Below are 18224 nucleotides of genomic sequence, written 5' to 3' on the forward strand. Positions count from 1 at the left end.
AGATGTATATATGAAATAGTCCCACTAATATTAAAAGTGTAATGACACATTTCCACCTCAATACTGCCTTCTACCGTTCAGCTGTGTGAGTAACGGCTACAAATTCAGATGGCTGCACAGGCGAAGCAACAACAGAACCAGTCAGCCAGTCCAGCTCCACCTACAGTTACTTATTAGTTACATCATATTTACGAGTCATATTTACTCCTCGCCTTATGGTTACTAGTCATTATGCTTAGTAGTCACATATTTACAAGTCACATTATATTTACTATCATTATATATATACGAGTCACATATTTACAAGTCACATTATATTTACTGTCATATCAAATCAAATCATATCAATTTTATTTGTATAGCCCAATATCACAAATTACAAATTTGCCTCAGTGGGCTTAACAGCAACACAACATCCTGTCCTTAGACCCTCTCATCGGATAAGGAAAAACTCCCTAAAAAACCCCTTTAACAGGGAGAAAAAATAGGAAGAAACCATATATACTAGTCACATATTTACAAGTCACATTATATTTACTGTAATTATTTACTGTCATTACTAGTCACATATTTACAGGTCACATTATATATACTATCATTATACAGTATATCCGGAAAGTATTCACACCCCTTCACTTTCCCCACATTATGTTATGTTACAGCTTTATTCCAAAATGGATTAAATTCCTTTTTTTTTCCTCATCAATCTACACACAATACCCCATAATGACAAAGTGAAAAAGGTTTTGCAGACATTTTTGCAAATTTATTAAAAATAAAAAACTGAAATATTGCATGTACATAAGTATTCACACCCTTTACTCAGTACTTGGTTGAGGCACCCTTGGCAGCGATTGCAGCCTCAAGTCTTCTTGGGTATGAAGCTACAAGCTTGGCACACCTATATTTGGGGTATTTCTCCCATTCTTCTCTGCAGATCCTCTCGAGCTCTGTAAAGTTAGATGGGGAGCGTCGCTGCACAGCTATTTTCACGTCTTTCCAGAGATGTTCAATGGGGTTCAAGTCTGGGCTCTGGCTGGGCCACTCAAGGACATTCACAGACTTGTCCCGAAGCCACTCCTTCATTGTCTTGGCTGTGTGCTTAGGGTCGTTGTCGTGTTGAAAGGTAAACCTTCGCCCCAGTCTGAGGTCCTGAGTGCTCTGGGAGCAGGTTTTCATCAAGGATCTCTCTGTACTTTGCTCCATTCATCTTTCCCTCGATCCTGACTAGTCTCCCAGTTCCTGCCGCTGAAGAACATCCCCACAGCATGATGCTGCCACCACCATGCTTCACTGTAGGGATGGTATTAGCAAGGTGATGAGAGGTGCCTGGTTTCCTCCAGACGTGACGTTTGGCATTCAGGCCAGAGTTCAATCTTGGTTTCATCAGACCAGAGAATCTTGTTCCTCATGGTCTGAGAGTCCTTAAGGTGCTTTCTGGCAAACTCCAAGCAGGCTGTCATGTGCCTTTTACTGAGCAGAGGCTTCCGTCTGGCCACTCTACCATAAAGGCCTGATTGGTGGAGTGCTGCAGAGATGGTTGTCCTTCTGGAAGGTTCTCCCATCTCCACAGAGGAACGCTGGAGCTCTGTCAGAGTGACCATCGGGTTCTTGGTCACCTCCCTGACCAAGGCCCTTCTCCCCCGATTGCTCAGTTTAGCTGGGCGGCCAGCTCTAGGAAGAGTCCTGGTGGATCCAAACTTCTTCCATTTATGAATGATGGAGACCACTGTGCTCTTCGGGACCTTCAAAGCCATAGAAATTTTTTTGTACCCTTCCCCAGATCTGTGCCTCGATACAATCCTGTCTCATAGGTCGACAAGACAATTCCTTTGACTTCATGGCTTGGTTTCTGCTCTGACATGCACTGTCAACAGTGGGACCTTATATAGACAGGTGCGTGCCTTTCCAAATCATGTCCAACCAATTGAATTTACTACAGGTGGACTCCAATCAAGATGTAGAAACATCTCAAGGATGATCAGTGGAAACAGGATGAACCTGAGCTCAATTTTGAGTGTCATAGCAAAGGGTGTGAATACTTACGTACATGCAATATTTCAGTTTTTTATTTTCAATAAATTTGCAAACATTTCTACAAAACCTTTTTCACTTTGTCATTATGGGGTATTGTGTGTAGATTGATGAGGAGAAAAAAAAGGAATTTAATCCATTTTGGAATAAGGCTGCAACATAACAAAATGTGGGGAAAGTGAAGGGGTGTGAATACATTCCAAATGCACTGTATGTAATAGTCACATATTTACAAGTCACATTATATATACTATCATTATATATACTAGTCACATAATTACAAGTCACATTATATTTACTGTCATTATATATACTAGTCACATATTTACTAATCACATTATGATAGCTACTAGTCACATTATATTTTAATAGTCGAGATATATTTGCTATTATAATGCTTTAGCAAAGCCAAAATATTACACGTTGCAGCTTATAAGGTGTCAAATTTATCTTTGGTAATGGATTGAAAATCTTTTCTGTTTGTTTTTCTGTGTGAAATGAAGACATGTCTCATGATCATTTGTCCTTTGCTGCAGATGTGTCTGAGAAGCAAGCAGGTCAGTCCACCTAAAGGCCAGCTAACCTCCGCCTTCTGGAGGTCCTGATGGAGGCCAAACTTGGACATCCAGCAGAGCCACCATCTGGCGTCCGACACCGCGGAGGACGACGCGGTGACACAGGCTGAAGACAGGAAGTTGGCCTCAGCTGCTGGATGGATGCTGCTGAAACCTCCGTGGACACCACTGTTGGACGAAACCCCTCAAATCCAGTTAGCTAGCCTTCATGTGGACTTCCTGTTGTATGTAAACACAGTGTGTCTGGGAAACCAGCGGGCGGCGTCTGGTAACTTATGAGCTGGAGATTTAAACGGAGCCTTACTGGTGGATAGAAACCAGTTGGGTTCGTCGCCTGTGTTCTTTATCGATGGTTTTTGGAGAAAACCGTCCTCATCTGTATCCGCTGGTTCCTCCGATAGACCAGAAACACGTCACTGCTGGTTTCCACGGGTTTAGAACAGGCAGTTCATATGATGCAGATGACAGGCAAGTTTATTTGTTCTTTCATTTTAAAGAAAATAATGTTTTATCAAAGAAATCTTTCTTTTTTTTTTCCTTCTCTGTGTGTGGAGATGGTCAGATGGATGTAGCCTCCAGTTACCCTGAATACTTCTGAATTTTAACCACCGTAATTATCTGGGGGAGCACGTGGAAACTGTCTTCTTTTATGTTTTCGAAGAGGCGGCGCGGTGGTGCAGTGGTTAGCGCTGTCGCCTCACAGCAAGAAGGTCCTGGGTTCGAACCCCGGGGTAGTCCAACCTTGGGGGTCATCCCGGGTCATCCTCTGTGTGGAGTTTGCATGTTCTCCCCGTGTCTGTGTGGGTTTCCTCCGGGTGCTCCGGTTTCCTCCCACAGTCCAAAGACATGTAGGTCAGGTGAATCGGCCGTACTACATTGCCCCCAAGTGTGAATGTGTGTGTGTGTGTTTGTGTGTTTGTGTTGGCCCTGTGTGATGGCCTGGCGGCCTGTCCAGGGTGTCTCCCCGCCTGCCGCACAGTAACTGCTGGGATAGGCTCCAGCATCCCCGTGACCCTGAGAGCAGGATCGGCGGTTGGGATGATGGATGTTTGGAAGATGTGTTGTTCAGATTTGCAGGGGGGAGTTCGGCATTCCTCTAACGAGAGTGATCTGATCACCCCTGTGACGTTGGCGTCGAACCTGCGACTTAAACTGGGTGTAGGTTCCAGTGCTTATGCTCTTAATATGACGTGTGACCTCCATATTTGTTTTTATGCATGTTAAAAATTGTGGTTTGATAAACTGTACCGCTGCCGATCTTAACAGAGCATAAAGGAAATGAGTGGAATTAAAAATGTATTTTTACACCTTATATGAATCATTTTAACCAAAACCAGTCGGTCTTGTAAAGACCCTCCAGTCTTCAGAAACGTGTTGTTTTGTAATCATATCTTATGGTGACTCGTAAAGAAGAGGGGTCAATATTTCCTTCTTTTTTTTTTTTGCAGAAATATGAGATCAGTCTGGAGTCAAACCTTTGGACTGGAGAAGTACGCGTGTGTAAATGTCAGAGTACGAATCTAAAACACGAGCGGTTCTGATTCTGTTGGGTGGGTGTTGCAGAATATTTTGTCAAGACTCCCCGTCTGGAAATAAACGTCACCATTCACTGGAACTTCGTTGCTTGTGTGATGTCAACGTTTGAGCCCTGACTTGTTTTTTTCTGGGGGCAGCCGGGACACGAACCCGGGTCTCCCGCACCATGGATGACTACATTAAGCGGTCGACTAAAAGGTCCGCCCCAAGATGGATCTTGATTTTTAGGAGAAGCAAAACCGATTTCAAACCTCCGCTGCCTTGAGGGTATACTCGTCTACGGGAAGAAACCCTGAGGAAACAGCCGCAGCCGTCTCCATTGCCAGTCGTCTCGCCAGTCTTGCCACTATAGTAGGTGGTCTCGGACGAGAGAGTGGGGTTGATGATGCGCAACTCTTCCTCACTTTAATCATCGCACTAACTCTTCCTCACTTTGATCATTGCGCAAGTCATCAGTCATCATCACAGGATGACTAGATGGTCCTCGTTGCTGTGATGGACAAATAACGATGAATGTTTTTTTTACAGGGAGAGACCAGTCCTTTACTACTGAGACACTGTCTTTAGTGGGACTGCCTGCCTTCTTCTTCCTCATCTGGCTGCTGTGATGAAGATGGAAAACACTGCACCCTGTAATTTTTCCTGGTAAAGTCCTACCAGACACCAACCATCCTCATCACATCCCACTGCAGTCTGCAGGACCTGGTGTTTGTGGATTAGTCATCGTCTTAAATTTGGTAAAAGGCCGTTTGTTAAGATTTTAGTTAAAATTAAAGTTAAAATTAATATTTTAACTTTAAATAATCTGATCAGAACCCATGCCCAATCTTTCCTTCATGCACCTTCACCTTTGATGCAGAGAAACATCAGATTACATCCGACAAACCAAAACCCATTTTAACAAGTGTAAATGACCACCGTTTCAAGAGGATCCTCATGGATCTGATCCAGGTCTTTACTATTTCATTTAGTCTGCGCATCTTCAGACTTTGGGAAGAACGCAGTCCCTCATCTGGAAAATGGATAAAATGAGCATGTCCACAAGTAAACAGGCGACCGATGTTTTCTCACTGCATTTTATTTTTTGTACGTGTGCACGTTAGTGCAGCTTTAATAGTTCAGAACTTCGTCTGCAGTTGACAGTTTGTGTTACTGGTAAATCCAAACTGGTAATACACCAGTTTCTTTTTTAAACCTACAGAACCTCCAGAGCTTAGCTTACCAATATTTATTGCGTTTAGATAAATCCTAGAAATTATGAAGACGTTTATCTGGAATAAATAAAGTAGTCGACCTTTTTCCACGTGGCACCATTAACATGGTTCAGATCCGAGCAACAAAACCGTTTCATGGTACAGGTAGAAGATGTGGCTCCAGCGGTCGGGACGTAGACGCCGGACACAAATGAATGGCCGCCGTCACATTAACGCAGCAAAGCTGAACACAAACTGACTAGTGGCTTACTGAAGGAAGCAGGAAAGAAGAGATTTGAACCAGTTAGAAGGGTTCCTACACACGTTCCTCACCTTTTCCAAGCCTTATTTTGGGAATTTGGTATGATAGCGTTGGAACCATCAGCTTGGCCATATGGTTCAACAGCAGAACATTATTCTACGAGACAAAACGTCACGGCTACCTCAAATATTTAGTCACGTATCGGGACCGAATTGCAGCCCAATTCCCCGTACTTCCCTGGACATTTTAAGTTTTCAGGACCTGGGAACGATCAAATCTCTCTTCCAGACTTATGTAGGAACCCTCTTTATGAGGATCAACAGTTTGAATAAAGAACAGCAGAGGAGTTTGTCCACCGCGTGGAGACTGGGCGGTCATGTTGGGCTGAAGTACGGTCACGTCACAGATGTCCAGATGTCTAGTAATCTGTAGATCCGTTTTCCGTTTGAGCACGTCTGTATGAACGCTCAAGCAGGCGTGTCAGAGCAGCATGGTCAGGTGGCGTCTTGCAGAGCCGTCTGTGTCTGCAGATAAGTCATTCAAAACAATTACTGCATTGGAGATTTGTCGATTGCAGGAAGTGAAGGCGGTGGGTGGTGAGGGCCCTACTGAAACCGAAGGCCTTTCTGAAATCTCCTGAACCCTTGACTGGGTTCAGGAGATGTCAGCAAATCAAAGAAAGGCAGTGGTCTGGATTCAGAGTGCCGGCGACAGTTCGCCCGTTGAGTCCTTTTTTTGTTTTTTTTGCTTTTTTTGCTTTTTTTTTTGCTAGGCTGGAAGTGTCTGGGTGAACTCTGACCTCCGTCACAGCCCAGGACTTTGCGGCGTGTCCTCAGTTGCGTCCCTTGTGGTTGAGCGTGGCTCTCTCCATGTGCCGGTACCAGGATTTGACCTTGGTGTTCTCCATCATGTCGTCAAACGCCTCGAGCCCCTCCATCACTCGCAGGACCCCGTAGACTGCCTACAGACGGAGGAGGGGAAAGGCAGAAGTTTAAAGGGTGCTGCCTGGTATCTACTTCCTCTTTTACAAACAGTAAGCAGAAGAACAATTATTTTTTTCTTCTACATTCTCAACGAATGTTTGACGAGGAAATTTCATTTTGGTGCATTTAATTTTTTCACAGCAAAAAAAGTGCCAGCTGAGTATTTTATCACTAGCACTGAACCGACGAGTCAGTCGACAGAACGTCAATCAGTTATAATTTTAGTAATCGATCAATAGTAAAAATGCCAGACATTAGCTGGTTATAGCTTCATAAATGCTAAGATTTCCTCGCCTTTCTCAGATTCGTATAATAAAACAGGTTTTTTTGGCAGCTGGTCAGACTCGGTAAACACTAGTTTGGGCACTTCAATGATCCCCGTGTTGGAAGGGAACAGAATAGACCGCCACACTACCCGGACGCCCAAGTGAATGGATCTTTTAAGGTCATTCTTCCCAGTAATAAAGAAACCGCAATGGTATGATGGTGGGATCATTCAGTCTGTCTAGAGCAACAAAAAAAAACCCAAACATTCATGCATTTACATTTTTTCAAAAACCAGGAAATGCTCAAATCAATTTCCTACTTTCTAAACCTGTGTAAGAAATACGTAAAGGTCTATGATGCGGGTCCAGCTCATGTTGAACAATTCCACTTGTGTAAAGCTGAATCACCGGCTAACGCTGCAGGTATCCAACCCTCGTCAGTGTTCCCGCTCTAAGGAATAATTTTCCGGGACACTTTCCATGACTGTAGCTAGAACAGTCATGGCAGGCGTTGACAGAAGGTCATATTATCCAGTATTAACTATCTGTCTCAGCAGTCTCTAAAACACACTGTCACATCTCAACAAAAATATGACACGTCGAGGGTAAAAATACAATTTTACATCCATCCATTTTCCAAGCCGCTTATCCTAATTAGGGCTGTGGGACGCTGGAGCCTATCCCAGCAGTCACTGGGCAGAAGGCGGGGAAACACCCTGGACAGGCCGCCAGTCCATCACAGGGCACACACATTCACACCTAGGGACAATGTAGTACGGCCGATTCACCTGACCTACATGTCTTTGGACTGTGGGAGGAAACCGGAGCCCCCGGAAGAAACCCACGCAGACACGGGGAGAACATGCAAACCTCCTCTGTATGGCGTTCACAATTTTACAATCTATTTTTCTATTTTGATCAGTTTGATCATTTTCCACGTGGTGTTTTCTGTGACGTGACCGTACCCTGCTCCAGGTCGTTACACCAGAACAGACGCTGTTGCATGTTTCGGACACGTGTGTTGGGTTTTGAATCGTTCAGAATGTGAAACAGAAAAATTTTCAAAAACACCAAACTACATCGTCTTATCCTCAGAGTCGGTGGCTCCTTCACTGAGAACCTACAGGTGACAAAAACCAGGGAAATTAAGCCGTTGGTCTCACCAGGTCTGCCAGATTGGGATGATCCCCACCCATAAACTTCTTCTTTTTGCCAATGGCTGCCACCCAGCTGTTCACAGCCTTGTAGAGATCCTGTCTCACGTCATCCTGGAGGTTGTGTCTGAAACGGTCAGTACACAGTCACATGCTTTATTAGAGTTAGAATTACACTTGATACTGTATTCAATTGTAATAATATTACTTATTGGTACTACATCAGTATTTAACAATTCATAGAGTTTTGGAGTGATTATTGTTGCTTTATGGTCCGCATATTTGATTTGGCAAAGGTTTTGCGCCGAATGACCTTCCTAATGCAACCCTCCCCATTTATCCGGGCTTGAGACCGGCACTAAGAATGCACTGGCTTGTGCATCCTCAGTGGCTGGGTTGCAAATCAAATATGCAGATCATAAATAGGATGTCCATACCCGATCGGTCAAGAACGTACAGTTGGCCAGCAGGGTGCTGGTGGAAACTATGCTACTGTTGGGTGAAGGAGAGGGGGAAGGCATGTCCAGAGGCAGCGGAAGAGGAGGAAGGGCAGGAGTGTGGAAGTGAGAGTCGGAAGTTTGAATATTGGCACTATGACTGGTAAGGGGAGAGAGCTGGCTGATATGATGGAGAGAAGGAAGGTAGGCATACTGTGTGTGCAAGAAACCAGGTGGAAGGGGAGTAAGGCCAGGAGTATCACAGGTGCGTTCAAACTCTCCTACCATGGTGCGAAGGGGAGGAGAGGAGAAATGGGATAGGGGTAATTCTGAAGGAAGAGTATGTCAAGAGCGTGCTGGAGGTGAAGAGAGTGTCAGACAGAGTGATGAGTATGAAGCTGGAAATCGAAGGTGTATTGATGAATGTTATCAGCGCATATGCCCCTCAAGTTGGGTGTGAGATGGAAGAGAAAGAAGAATTCTGGAGTGAGTTGGACGACGTGATGGAGAGGGTACCCAAGGAGGAGAGAGGGGTGATTGGAGCGGACTTCAATGGGCATGTTGGTGAAGGGAACGGGTGATGAGGAGGTATGGTGTCAAGGAGAGAAATGTGGAAGGACAGATGGTGGTCGATTTTGCAAAAAGGATGGAAATCACTGTGGTGAACACATAAGGAAGAGGGAGGAACACAGGGTGACGTACAAGAGTGGAGGAAAGTGCACACAGGTGGACTATATCTTATGTAGAAGGCACCATCTAAAAGGGATTGGAGACTGCAAGGTGGTGACGGAAGAACATAGCTAGGCAGCGTCGGACGGTGGTCTGTAGGATGACTTTGGAGACCAAGAAGAGGGAGAGTGTGAAGGCAGAGCCGAAGATCAAATGGTGGAAGTTGAAGAAGGAAGACTGTTGTGTGGAGTTCAGGGAGGAGTTAAGACAGGCACTGGGTGGAAGTGAAGAGTTGCCTGATGGCTGGGCAAAGTATACAGAGGCAGAGGCTGGCAAAGAAGAAGTGGGATAGTCAGAGAGATGAAGAAAGTAGACAGGAGTACAAGGAGATGCGGCGTAAAGTGAAGAGAGAGGTGGCAAAGGCAAAGGCGTATGGTGAGTTGTATGAGAGGTTAGACACTAAGGAAGGAGAAAAGGACTTGTACCGATTGGCTAGACAGAGGGACCGAGCTGGGAAGGATGTGCAGCACATAAGGGCGCTCAAGGATACAGATGGAAATGTGCTGACAAGTGAAGAGAGTGTGTTGAGAAGGTGGAAGGAGTACTTTGAGGGGCTGATGAATGAAGAAAGAGACAACGAGAAGGTTGGATGATGTGGGGATAGTGAATCAGGAAGAGCGGTAGATTAGCAAGGAGGAAATGAGGGCAGCCATGAAGAGGATGAAGAGTGGAAAGGAGGTTGGTCCTGATGACACCTGTGGAGGCATGGAGGTGTTTAGGAGAGATCACAGTGGTGAATGTTTAACTAGTTTAACACAATCTTGGAAAGAGAGGATGCCTGAGGAGTGGAGAAGTATACTGGTAGTGATTTTTCAAGAATAAGGGCGATGTGCAAAGCTGTAGTAACTGCAGAGGTATAAAGTTGATCAGCCACAGCATGAACATATGAGAAAGAGTAATAGAAGCTAGGTTAAGAGGAGAGGTGATGATTAGCGAGCAGAAGTATGGCTTCATGCCATGAAAGAGCACCACAGATGCAATGTTTGCTTTGAGAATATATATATAGATATATATATATACACACACACATACACACACAGATGCAGGAGGGAGTGAAATTGTTTTTTACATTTTTTTGGCTCCCACCCCAATTGTACTTGGCCAATTACCCCACTCTTCTGAGCCATTTTGGTCCCTGCTCCACCCTGTCTGCCGATCCGGGGAGGGCTGCAGACTACCACATGCCTCCTCTGATACATGTGGAGTCACCAGCCACTTCTTTTCACCTGACAGTGAGGCGTTTCACCGGGGGGACGTAGCACGTGGGAGGATCACGCTATTCCCCCCAGCTCCCCCTCACCCCCGAACAGGCGCCTCGACCGACCAGAGGAGGCGCTAGTGCAGCAATTAGGACACATACCCGCATCCGGCTTCCCACCTGCAGACACGGCCACTTGTGTCTTTAGGAACGCCTGACCAAGCCGGAGCCAACACAGGGATTTGAACTGGCGATCCCCGTGTTGGTAGGCAACAGTAGACCACTACGCTACTCGGACGCCCTGCTTTGAGAATGATGACGGAGAAGTATAGAGAAGGTCAGAATGAATTACATTGTGTCTTTGTGGATTTAGAGAAATCATATGACAGATGGGTTCAAGGTGGAGGTGGGATTACACCAAGGATCGGCTCTGAGCCCTTTCTTGTTTGCAATGGTGATGGACAGGTTGACGGACGAGATCAGGCAGGAGTCTCCGCGGACTATGATGTCTGCGGATGACATTGTGATCTGTAGTGAGAGTAGGGAGCAGGTGGAGGAGAGCCTGGAGAGGTGGAGGTATGCACTGGAGAGAAGAGGAATGAAAGTCAGTAGGAGCAAGATGGAATGAATATGTGAGAATGAGAGGGAGAACAGTGGAATGGTGAGGATGCAAGGAGTAGAGGTGACGAAGGCATATGAGTTTAAATACTTGGGGTCAACTGTTCAAAGTAACGGGGAGGGCAGAAGAGAGGTGGAGAAGAGAGTGCAGGTAGGGTGGAGCTGGAAGTGGAAAAGAGTGTCAGGAGTGATTTGTGACAGAAGGGTACCAGCAAGAGTTAATGGGAAGGTTTACAAGATGGTAGTGAGACCAGCTATGTTATATAGTTTAGAGACAGTGGCACAGACGAAAAGACAGGAGGTGGAGCTGGAGGTGGCAGAGTTGGAGATGCTAAGATTTCCATTGGGAGTGATGAAGAAGGACAGGATTAGGAACGAGTATATTAGAGGGACCGCTCAGGTTGGAAGGTTTGGAGACAAAGCAAGAGAGGCAAGATTGAGATGGCTTGGACATGTGTGGAGGAGAGATGCTGGGTATATTGGGAGGAGGATGCTGAATATGGAGCTGCCAGGGAAGAGGAGAAGAGGAAGGCCAAAGAGGAGGTTTATGGATGTGGTGAGGCAGGACATGCAGGTGGCTGGTGTGACAGAGGAAGATGCAGAAGACAGGAAGAGATGGAAACGGATGATCTGCTGTGGCGACCCCTAATGGGAGCAGCTGAAAGTAGTAGTTGTAGCAATAGTCGTAGAGTCTTGCTTTCTGGTTAAAACACCACCCTTTTCATTCACAACACATTGTTCATCCCCACCTAGTAAGAGGACTGTTTCTAACCAACCACACAGGCAGCTGCTATTTAGATTAATGGCTGCCAGGTTGGAAAACAATTACATTCTGCTTTTATATTGTTTTATCACTCTGATTTTCTTTGTAAAGCCATTGTGAAGGAAGAGGATATCCCCTCGATATTTAGCTGACGATTTTATACACAGCAACGTTGTAGTTCGAGTCCAACATAGGAAAGAACTACAACTCCCAGTTCACCATCATTGAAAAAAACAAAAACAAAAAAAAAAGCAGAAGGACTCCTCAGAGTGATCAGATATGAAAAAGAAGAGCTGGTTCATTAAAGGACCAACTACAGAAAAGAAGAAAAAGACGTTTTGTTCTGTTGCTGACCGGCGCTTCAGCCTCTTGGAGATGATGTACATGGCCGCAGCGCCAACGTATTTGGCGAAGAAACCCTCGAAGGTGCTGAACTTGCCCTCACGTACAATGTAATCGAAGGAGGCCAGGGCCTCGCCGGTGGTTCTGTACACGTTGGGGGAGATGAGATGGACCAGCCAGCTGTCGGCCCACTCGCGCCATTTCATCTCCTCTCTGAGAACAGACACAAGGACACAGGAAGAAGTGATTCGGGTTAGATGACAGAACATACGACTGTATTTCACATCATGGAGACGGCACACCTCAGCCAAGATGCAGTCATACTGGTGTGGGTTTGTTGGGAATTTTACAGTTTCTAAATTCACTTTCAGCCTTGAAAAGCATGGAATCAGCAATTGGGGGTTTATCTTCTCACCGATGTTTCTTGATTTATGTATTATTTTTTTTAAATTTCCACACAAAGTGACCAGTATGACAGCACAACTACCCAGCAGGAGGCTGACGTGCTGGTTTCTCTCATCAGTCATGACTAAAAAAAACTCAGGAGTTAACTGCCGTCACCCATCTTTTTACATTTAGATATCATGGATCACTGAGCCCTGTGATGGTCTGGCGGCCTGTCCAGGGTGTCTCCCCGCCTGCCGCCCAGTGACTGCTGGGATAGGCTCCAGCATCCCCGCGACCCTGAGAGCAGGATAAGCAGTTTGAATAATGGATGGATGGATGGATGGATCATTAACTCAACAAGCCTGTGGACGTCCTCTATGTTCTCTGGTGGACAGCAGCTTTGGAGGAGGTATGAGTCGCTGTTTCCTATGGCTAATACTTCCAACAACTTCACACTGATGGTAAGTCTTTAAATGAACAAAAAGGTGCGTCTTTACCTTCATTAATTTAGTGGCAAATTGGCTGCAATACCACCTTAATTGCTTTGCCCTCTGGTCAGTGCTGATCTACATATAGCGAGGATCAACCACTTTTACTGCGGTCCGTTAAAATTGGAAGTTAGGATGCAATCTGGATTTCCAAGTTGGAAATGAGATTCAGTTGGGGAATTTATTATTACTAATCTGTTTACATTTCTCCGTGTATGTCTTCCTGTTCTGTGACATCAGACTCGCGTGATTCAGAAACATCAGTCTGAGATATCTTGTGCAAGTCACCACGTCGGAATCATCATCAATTAAGTAGAAATGTTGGAAATCCTAACTTTCCAAGTTTAGTGGAAGCAGCAAGAGTGTCATGTGATCTGATGTGACTATCATGGTGAACCCCAGAGAGCTGATGTGACTATCATGGTGAACCCCAGAGAGAGTTGATGTGACTATCATGGTGAACCCCAGAGAGAGTTGATGTGACTATCATGGTGAACCCCAGAGAGCTTATGTGACTATCATGGTGAACCCCAGAGAGAGTTGATGTGACTATCATGGTGAACCCCAGAGTGAGTTGATGTGACTATCATGGTGAACCCCAGAGAGAGCTGAGAGAGAGTTGATGTGACTGTCACGGTGAACCCCAGAGAGAGCTGATGTGACTGTCATGGTGAACCCCAGAGAGAGCTGATGTGACTATCACGGTGAACCCCAGAGAGAGCTGAGAGAGAGTTGATGTGACTATCATGGTGAACCCCAGAAAGAGCTGATGTAACTATCACGGTGAACCCCAGAGAGAGCTGATGTGACTATCACGGTGAACCCCAGAGAGAGCTGATGTGACTGTCATGGTGAACCCCAGAGAGAGCTGATGTGACTATCATGGTGAACCCCAGAGAGAGCTGATGTGACTATCACGGTGAACCCCAGAGAGAGCTGATGTGACTGTCACGGTGAACCCCAGAGAGAGCTGATGTGACTGTCATGGTGAACCCCAGAGAGAGTTGATGTGACTATCATGGTGAACCCCAGAGAGAGTTGATGTGACTATCATGGTGAACCCCAGAGAGAGCTGAGAGAGAGTTGATGTCACTGTCATGGTGAACCCCAGAGAGAGCTGATGTGACTGTCATGGTGAACCCCAGAGAGAGCTGATGTGACTATCACGGTGAACCCCAGAGAGAGCTGAGAGAGAGTTGATGTGACTATCATGGTGAACACCAGAAAGAGCTGATGTAACTATCACGGTGAACCCCAGAGAGAGCTGATGTGACTGTCATGGTGAACCCCAGAGAGAGCTGATGTGACTATCATGGTGAACCCCAGAGAGAGCTGATGTGACTGTCATGGTGAACCCCAGAGAGAGCTGATGTGACTATCATGGTGAACCCCAGAGAGAGCTGATGTGACTATCATGGTGAACCCCAGAGAGAGCTGATGTGACTATCACGGTGAACCCCAGAGAGAGCTGATGTGACTGTCATGGTGAACCCCAGAGAGAGCTGATGTGACTGTCACGGTGAACCCCAGAGAGAGCTGATGTGACTGTCATGGTGAACCCCAGAGAGAGCTGATGTGACTATCATGGTGAACCCCCAGAAAGAGCTGATGTGACTATCACGGTGAACCCCAGAGAGAGCTGATGTGACTGTCATGGTGAACCCCAGAGAGAGCTGATGTGACTATCATGGTGAACCCCAGAGAGAGCTGATGTGACTATCATGGTGAACCCCAGAGAGAGCTGATGTGACTATCATGGTGAACCCCAGACAGAGAGAGAGAGAGCAAGAGAGAGGTTGATGTACTTCTGGGAGTCTTTGTCTAGGTACAGCTGCTGGGTCTCATCCTGGTCCAGCATCAGCCAGTATTTGTTGTTATATTCGGTCACCTCCTTCCCACTGTCGTTTATTGACTTCATTTCGGGGTAGCACTGGAGAATCTGCATCACCGTTTTCTCCCTGCGGGTATATGAGAATGGCCGACAACGCATGAAGAGATGACAGAACATACGACGGTCCAGTGTAACACGGGACACTAAAGCGACAGTCCACATATCCTATTGTAAAATCAACAAAATGCACAACCCTTCAGAGCACAACACTCACACACACTTAAAACTACAACCACTGCAACAAAACAACGTCAACTTGACATTTGACAGAACAGAATCAACGTTCACCACAGTACACCGTGTTGACAGCCAGCTATTTGGCAGGTCATTTGCAGCCAGAAGGAAATATGACTTACTTGCTGACTAAATAGGTCTTCAGGGAGCTGATGATGACAGATGAGTCATTCAGTTGCTGAAGAACGACGTCCCCCGAGAAAGAAAGAAAAACAGACAAAACCATCTTTTTTTTCCTTCCAAAGCATCCTTCAGGAATGTACGATTTATCCAAACAGCAGCAGACCAGAAACATCCCATAACAGATGGTGAGTTTCTACACCCAGAAAGATTTCCACCCCAAGAGTTTTATGGGAGACAGTCCTAGTGAAAAGCCCTGGTGGTTGTGTATCCTGAAAAACTGAGTTGAGTGTGTGTAGAGTTATTTGGGCAAATCTACAACTTAACGCAGGATTCAGAGTTTTTCAGGAATAAGGACAATGTTTGCTTGCAGTCAACGCTGAGGGATCGATGACCATCAGTCATAAAGCATCAGTCCAAATAAAGTTTCGACCAACCCCCTCAATGTCCCTCCATTCTTTTAAATATTTAATTGAAACAAAAAAATGACAAGCAGACTGTGTCTATCCATCTATCGTGTGTGTGTGTGTGTGTATGTGTGAATGTGTAGGCTGTCTTAATCAAAAAGTGTGTGAGTTTTAAATGAAGTGTCTTACCAATTCATCATTCACCATTAAGATGGGCACTTTCCTGTAGGATGACCACTTGATTTCCTGCCTCATCACCGGATTGACTTCCACAATCTCATATGGCAGACCATGGTAATCCAAGAAGGCCCGCACTTTGCTACAGAACGGACACGTCTTGTACTGGTAGAGGGTCAATTTAAGACCACCTCTGGGAGCCTAGGGACATGCATTCAGTTAACATCACTGACAGACAACATTCAGATTTCCATATCAGCTTCGGTGCATTGGACAAGTCACCTGGGTTTCAGATGTTAGGCAACTGAACTGGGAAAACAGGAAGTGAAGACTTAAATTTATTTAGAGAGCATATTTCCAAACAACCGTACTGTAGCGAGAGTAGGTTGCAGATGGGGGAGAGCCTGGAGAGGTGGAGGTATGCACTGGAGAGAAGAGGAATGAAAGTCAGTAGGAGCAAGACAGAATACATATGCGTGAATGAGAGGGAGGACAGTGGAACGGTGAGGATGCAAGGAGTAGAGGTGATGAAGACGTATGAATTTAAATACTTGGGGTCAACTGTCCAAAGTAATGGGGAGTGAAGAAGAGAGTGCAGGCAGGGTGGAGTGGGTGGAGAAGAGTGTCAGGAGTGATTTGCGACAGAAGGGTACCAGCAAGAGTTAAAGGGAAGGTTTACAAGATGGTAGTGAGACCAGCTATGTTATATGGTTTGGAGACAGCGGCACTGATGAAAAGGCTGGAGGTGGCAGAGTTGAAGATGCTAAGATTTTCATTGGGAGTGACGAAGGAGGACAGGATTAGGAACGAGTATATTAGAGGGCCAGCTCAGGTTGGACGGTTTGGAGACAAAGCAAGAGAGGCAAGATTGAGACGGCTTGGACATGTGTGGAGGAGAGATGCTGGGTATATTGGGAGAAGGATGCTGAATACGGAGCTGCCAGGGAAGAGAAGAGGAAGGCCAAAGAGGAGGTTTGTGGATGTGAGGGAGGACATGCAGGTGGCTGGTGTGACAGGACGAGATGGAAACGGCTGATCCGCTGTGGCGACCTCTAACGGGAGCAGCCGAAAGTAGTAGTACTGGAACAAAACAACAAGGACAAGACTACACATGCCAGTCAAAGGGTCCTCCAGGTAGACACAAATCCAAGGGAACACAGACAGGCTCTGAGGGGGGCATTTTAAAGTGTCGGCGTCTGGGGTAGACCCCATAAAGGCGGTTTGTTCCACAAGAGAGCTCCCTTCATCTTTGAGAGGGACTGAACTGAGGTGGAAAACGGAGGCTAAGGAGGTCAGAACTATAGTAAGGGGCCAGCATGCAGTGCGTTTAAAACAAATGACACAACTTCAAAATCAATTGCATAACTAAGCGAAGTGGCCAACACAAACACAGTAGTGACGTGTTCTCCTGCTGCTGCCAGTACGAATCTGGCAGCGGCCTTCTGGACGAGCTGAGGGAGGGACAAGGATGAATGATTAACAAGAAGTGGGGCAAAAACTTAATGGTGCTCAATTGTCAACTTGGTATTTTAGGCTCCATCCAGTATTAACATATTGTTAGTATGCAGCAAATGTACTACTACTACTTCATCTAATGCGATAGCCACACTATGTAGCTCTCAATAATGCCAGATGTTAAGCACATCTGTAATCGCCGACTCTCTTCTAAGGGGCGTTGGATAAACGCGTCTGCTGGGGGACCAAGCGGCGTAATGGGCAGATGGGGAAATACGTCACCTTGGTTTCCTCTTCAGCGAAAAGACGCTGGACAGAAAACTTCACGGTCTGATACAAACCGAGTCCTCCTCCCAGCAGAACGGCGCAGCTCAGCACTCCGCCGCCTCCCCGCAGAGGAGCGGCGCGGAACACTCCGGACCGGAACCCGCCCGCCCCGCCGGTACCGCACGCTCTCCTGGAGCCGTGCAGCGAAGCATTCCTGACCAGGGCAGAAATACCGCCGGGCCGGCACGACGGAGACTCCAGCACCTGCCAGCCGACCTTACCGAGCACCCTGGCGCAGGCGGCCGCCATCTTCGTTTTACATAAACTCCCACAATGCACCAGTAGGAGACGTTCAAGAGCGTCGTTGCAAGCGTGCCGGTTCACCAAGGCTAGCTCGGCCACAAGCCCCGCCCCCCTCCTTCCTCCCGACCAATCACCGCTACCCCTGGCTTGTAACGGCTCGCAACGCCTAATAACCGAGTGGTTAGCTTTATAAGCAAATTTGTACGACTATGAAAAGGTTAAAGGTTAGGTTTGGGTCCGAGTTTCAGGTTTCAGTTTAGATTTAGTTTTTTTGGGGGGTTAACTGTGAACACTCCGTCACGGAAATAGAGCGGCTACCGTGATTGATAGGTCAAAAGCACAGGGTGGGGGCGGGACTTGTTTGTGAGGCGCGAGCATGAGCCCCCCCTCCCCCCAGAAGACTTA

The 18224-nt window shown here is 46.3% G+C and overlaps 2 protein-coding genes across 3 annotated transcripts in view; one reads left to right on the plus strand and one right to left on the minus strand.

Annotated features, from left to right (window-relative positions):
- Positions 1-4226, plus strand: part of gle1 (GLE1 RNA export mediator) — a 38352-nt gene extending 34126 nt beyond the window's left edge. For both annotated transcript variants that reach the window (XM_056284292.1, XM_056284297.1), the window contains exon 15: positions 2571-4226. In XM_056284292.1, the coding sequence (XP_056140267.1) occupies positions 2571-2639 (69 nt within the window). In that variant the 3' untranslated portion in view covers positions 2640-4226. The remainder of the gene's footprint in view (positions 1-2570) is intronic.
- Positions 4227-5115: 889 nt separating this feature from the next.
- The window catches only part of ptgesl (prostaglandin E synthase 2-like), a 14927-nt gene continuing 1818 nt past the window's right edge, over positions 5116-18224 (minus strand). The window contains exons 2-8 of the mRNA XM_056280227.1: positions 17532-18026; positions 15807-15995; positions 15213-15268; positions 14771-14923; positions 12103-12303; positions 8013-8130; positions 5116-6561 (exon numbers count right to left, since the gene is read on the minus strand). Coding sequence (XP_056136202.1) covers positions 6433-6561; positions 8013-8130; positions 12103-12303; positions 14771-14923; positions 15213-15268; positions 15807-15995; positions 17532-18026 — 1341 coding nt within the window. The 3' untranslated portion in view covers positions 5116-6432. The remainder of the gene's footprint in view (positions 6562-8012; positions 8131-12102; positions 12304-14770; positions 14924-15212; positions 15269-15806; positions 15996-17531; positions 18027-18224) is intronic.

The sequence above is a fragment of the Lampris incognitus genome, chromosome 1 (genome assembly GCF_029633865.1).
Source record: "Lampris incognitus isolate fLamInc1 chromosome 1, fLamInc1.hap2, whole genome shotgun sequence".
In the NCBI taxonomy this organism is placed as follows: domain Eukaryota; kingdom Metazoa; phylum Chordata; class Actinopteri; order Lampriformes; family Lampridae; genus Lampris; species Lampris incognitus.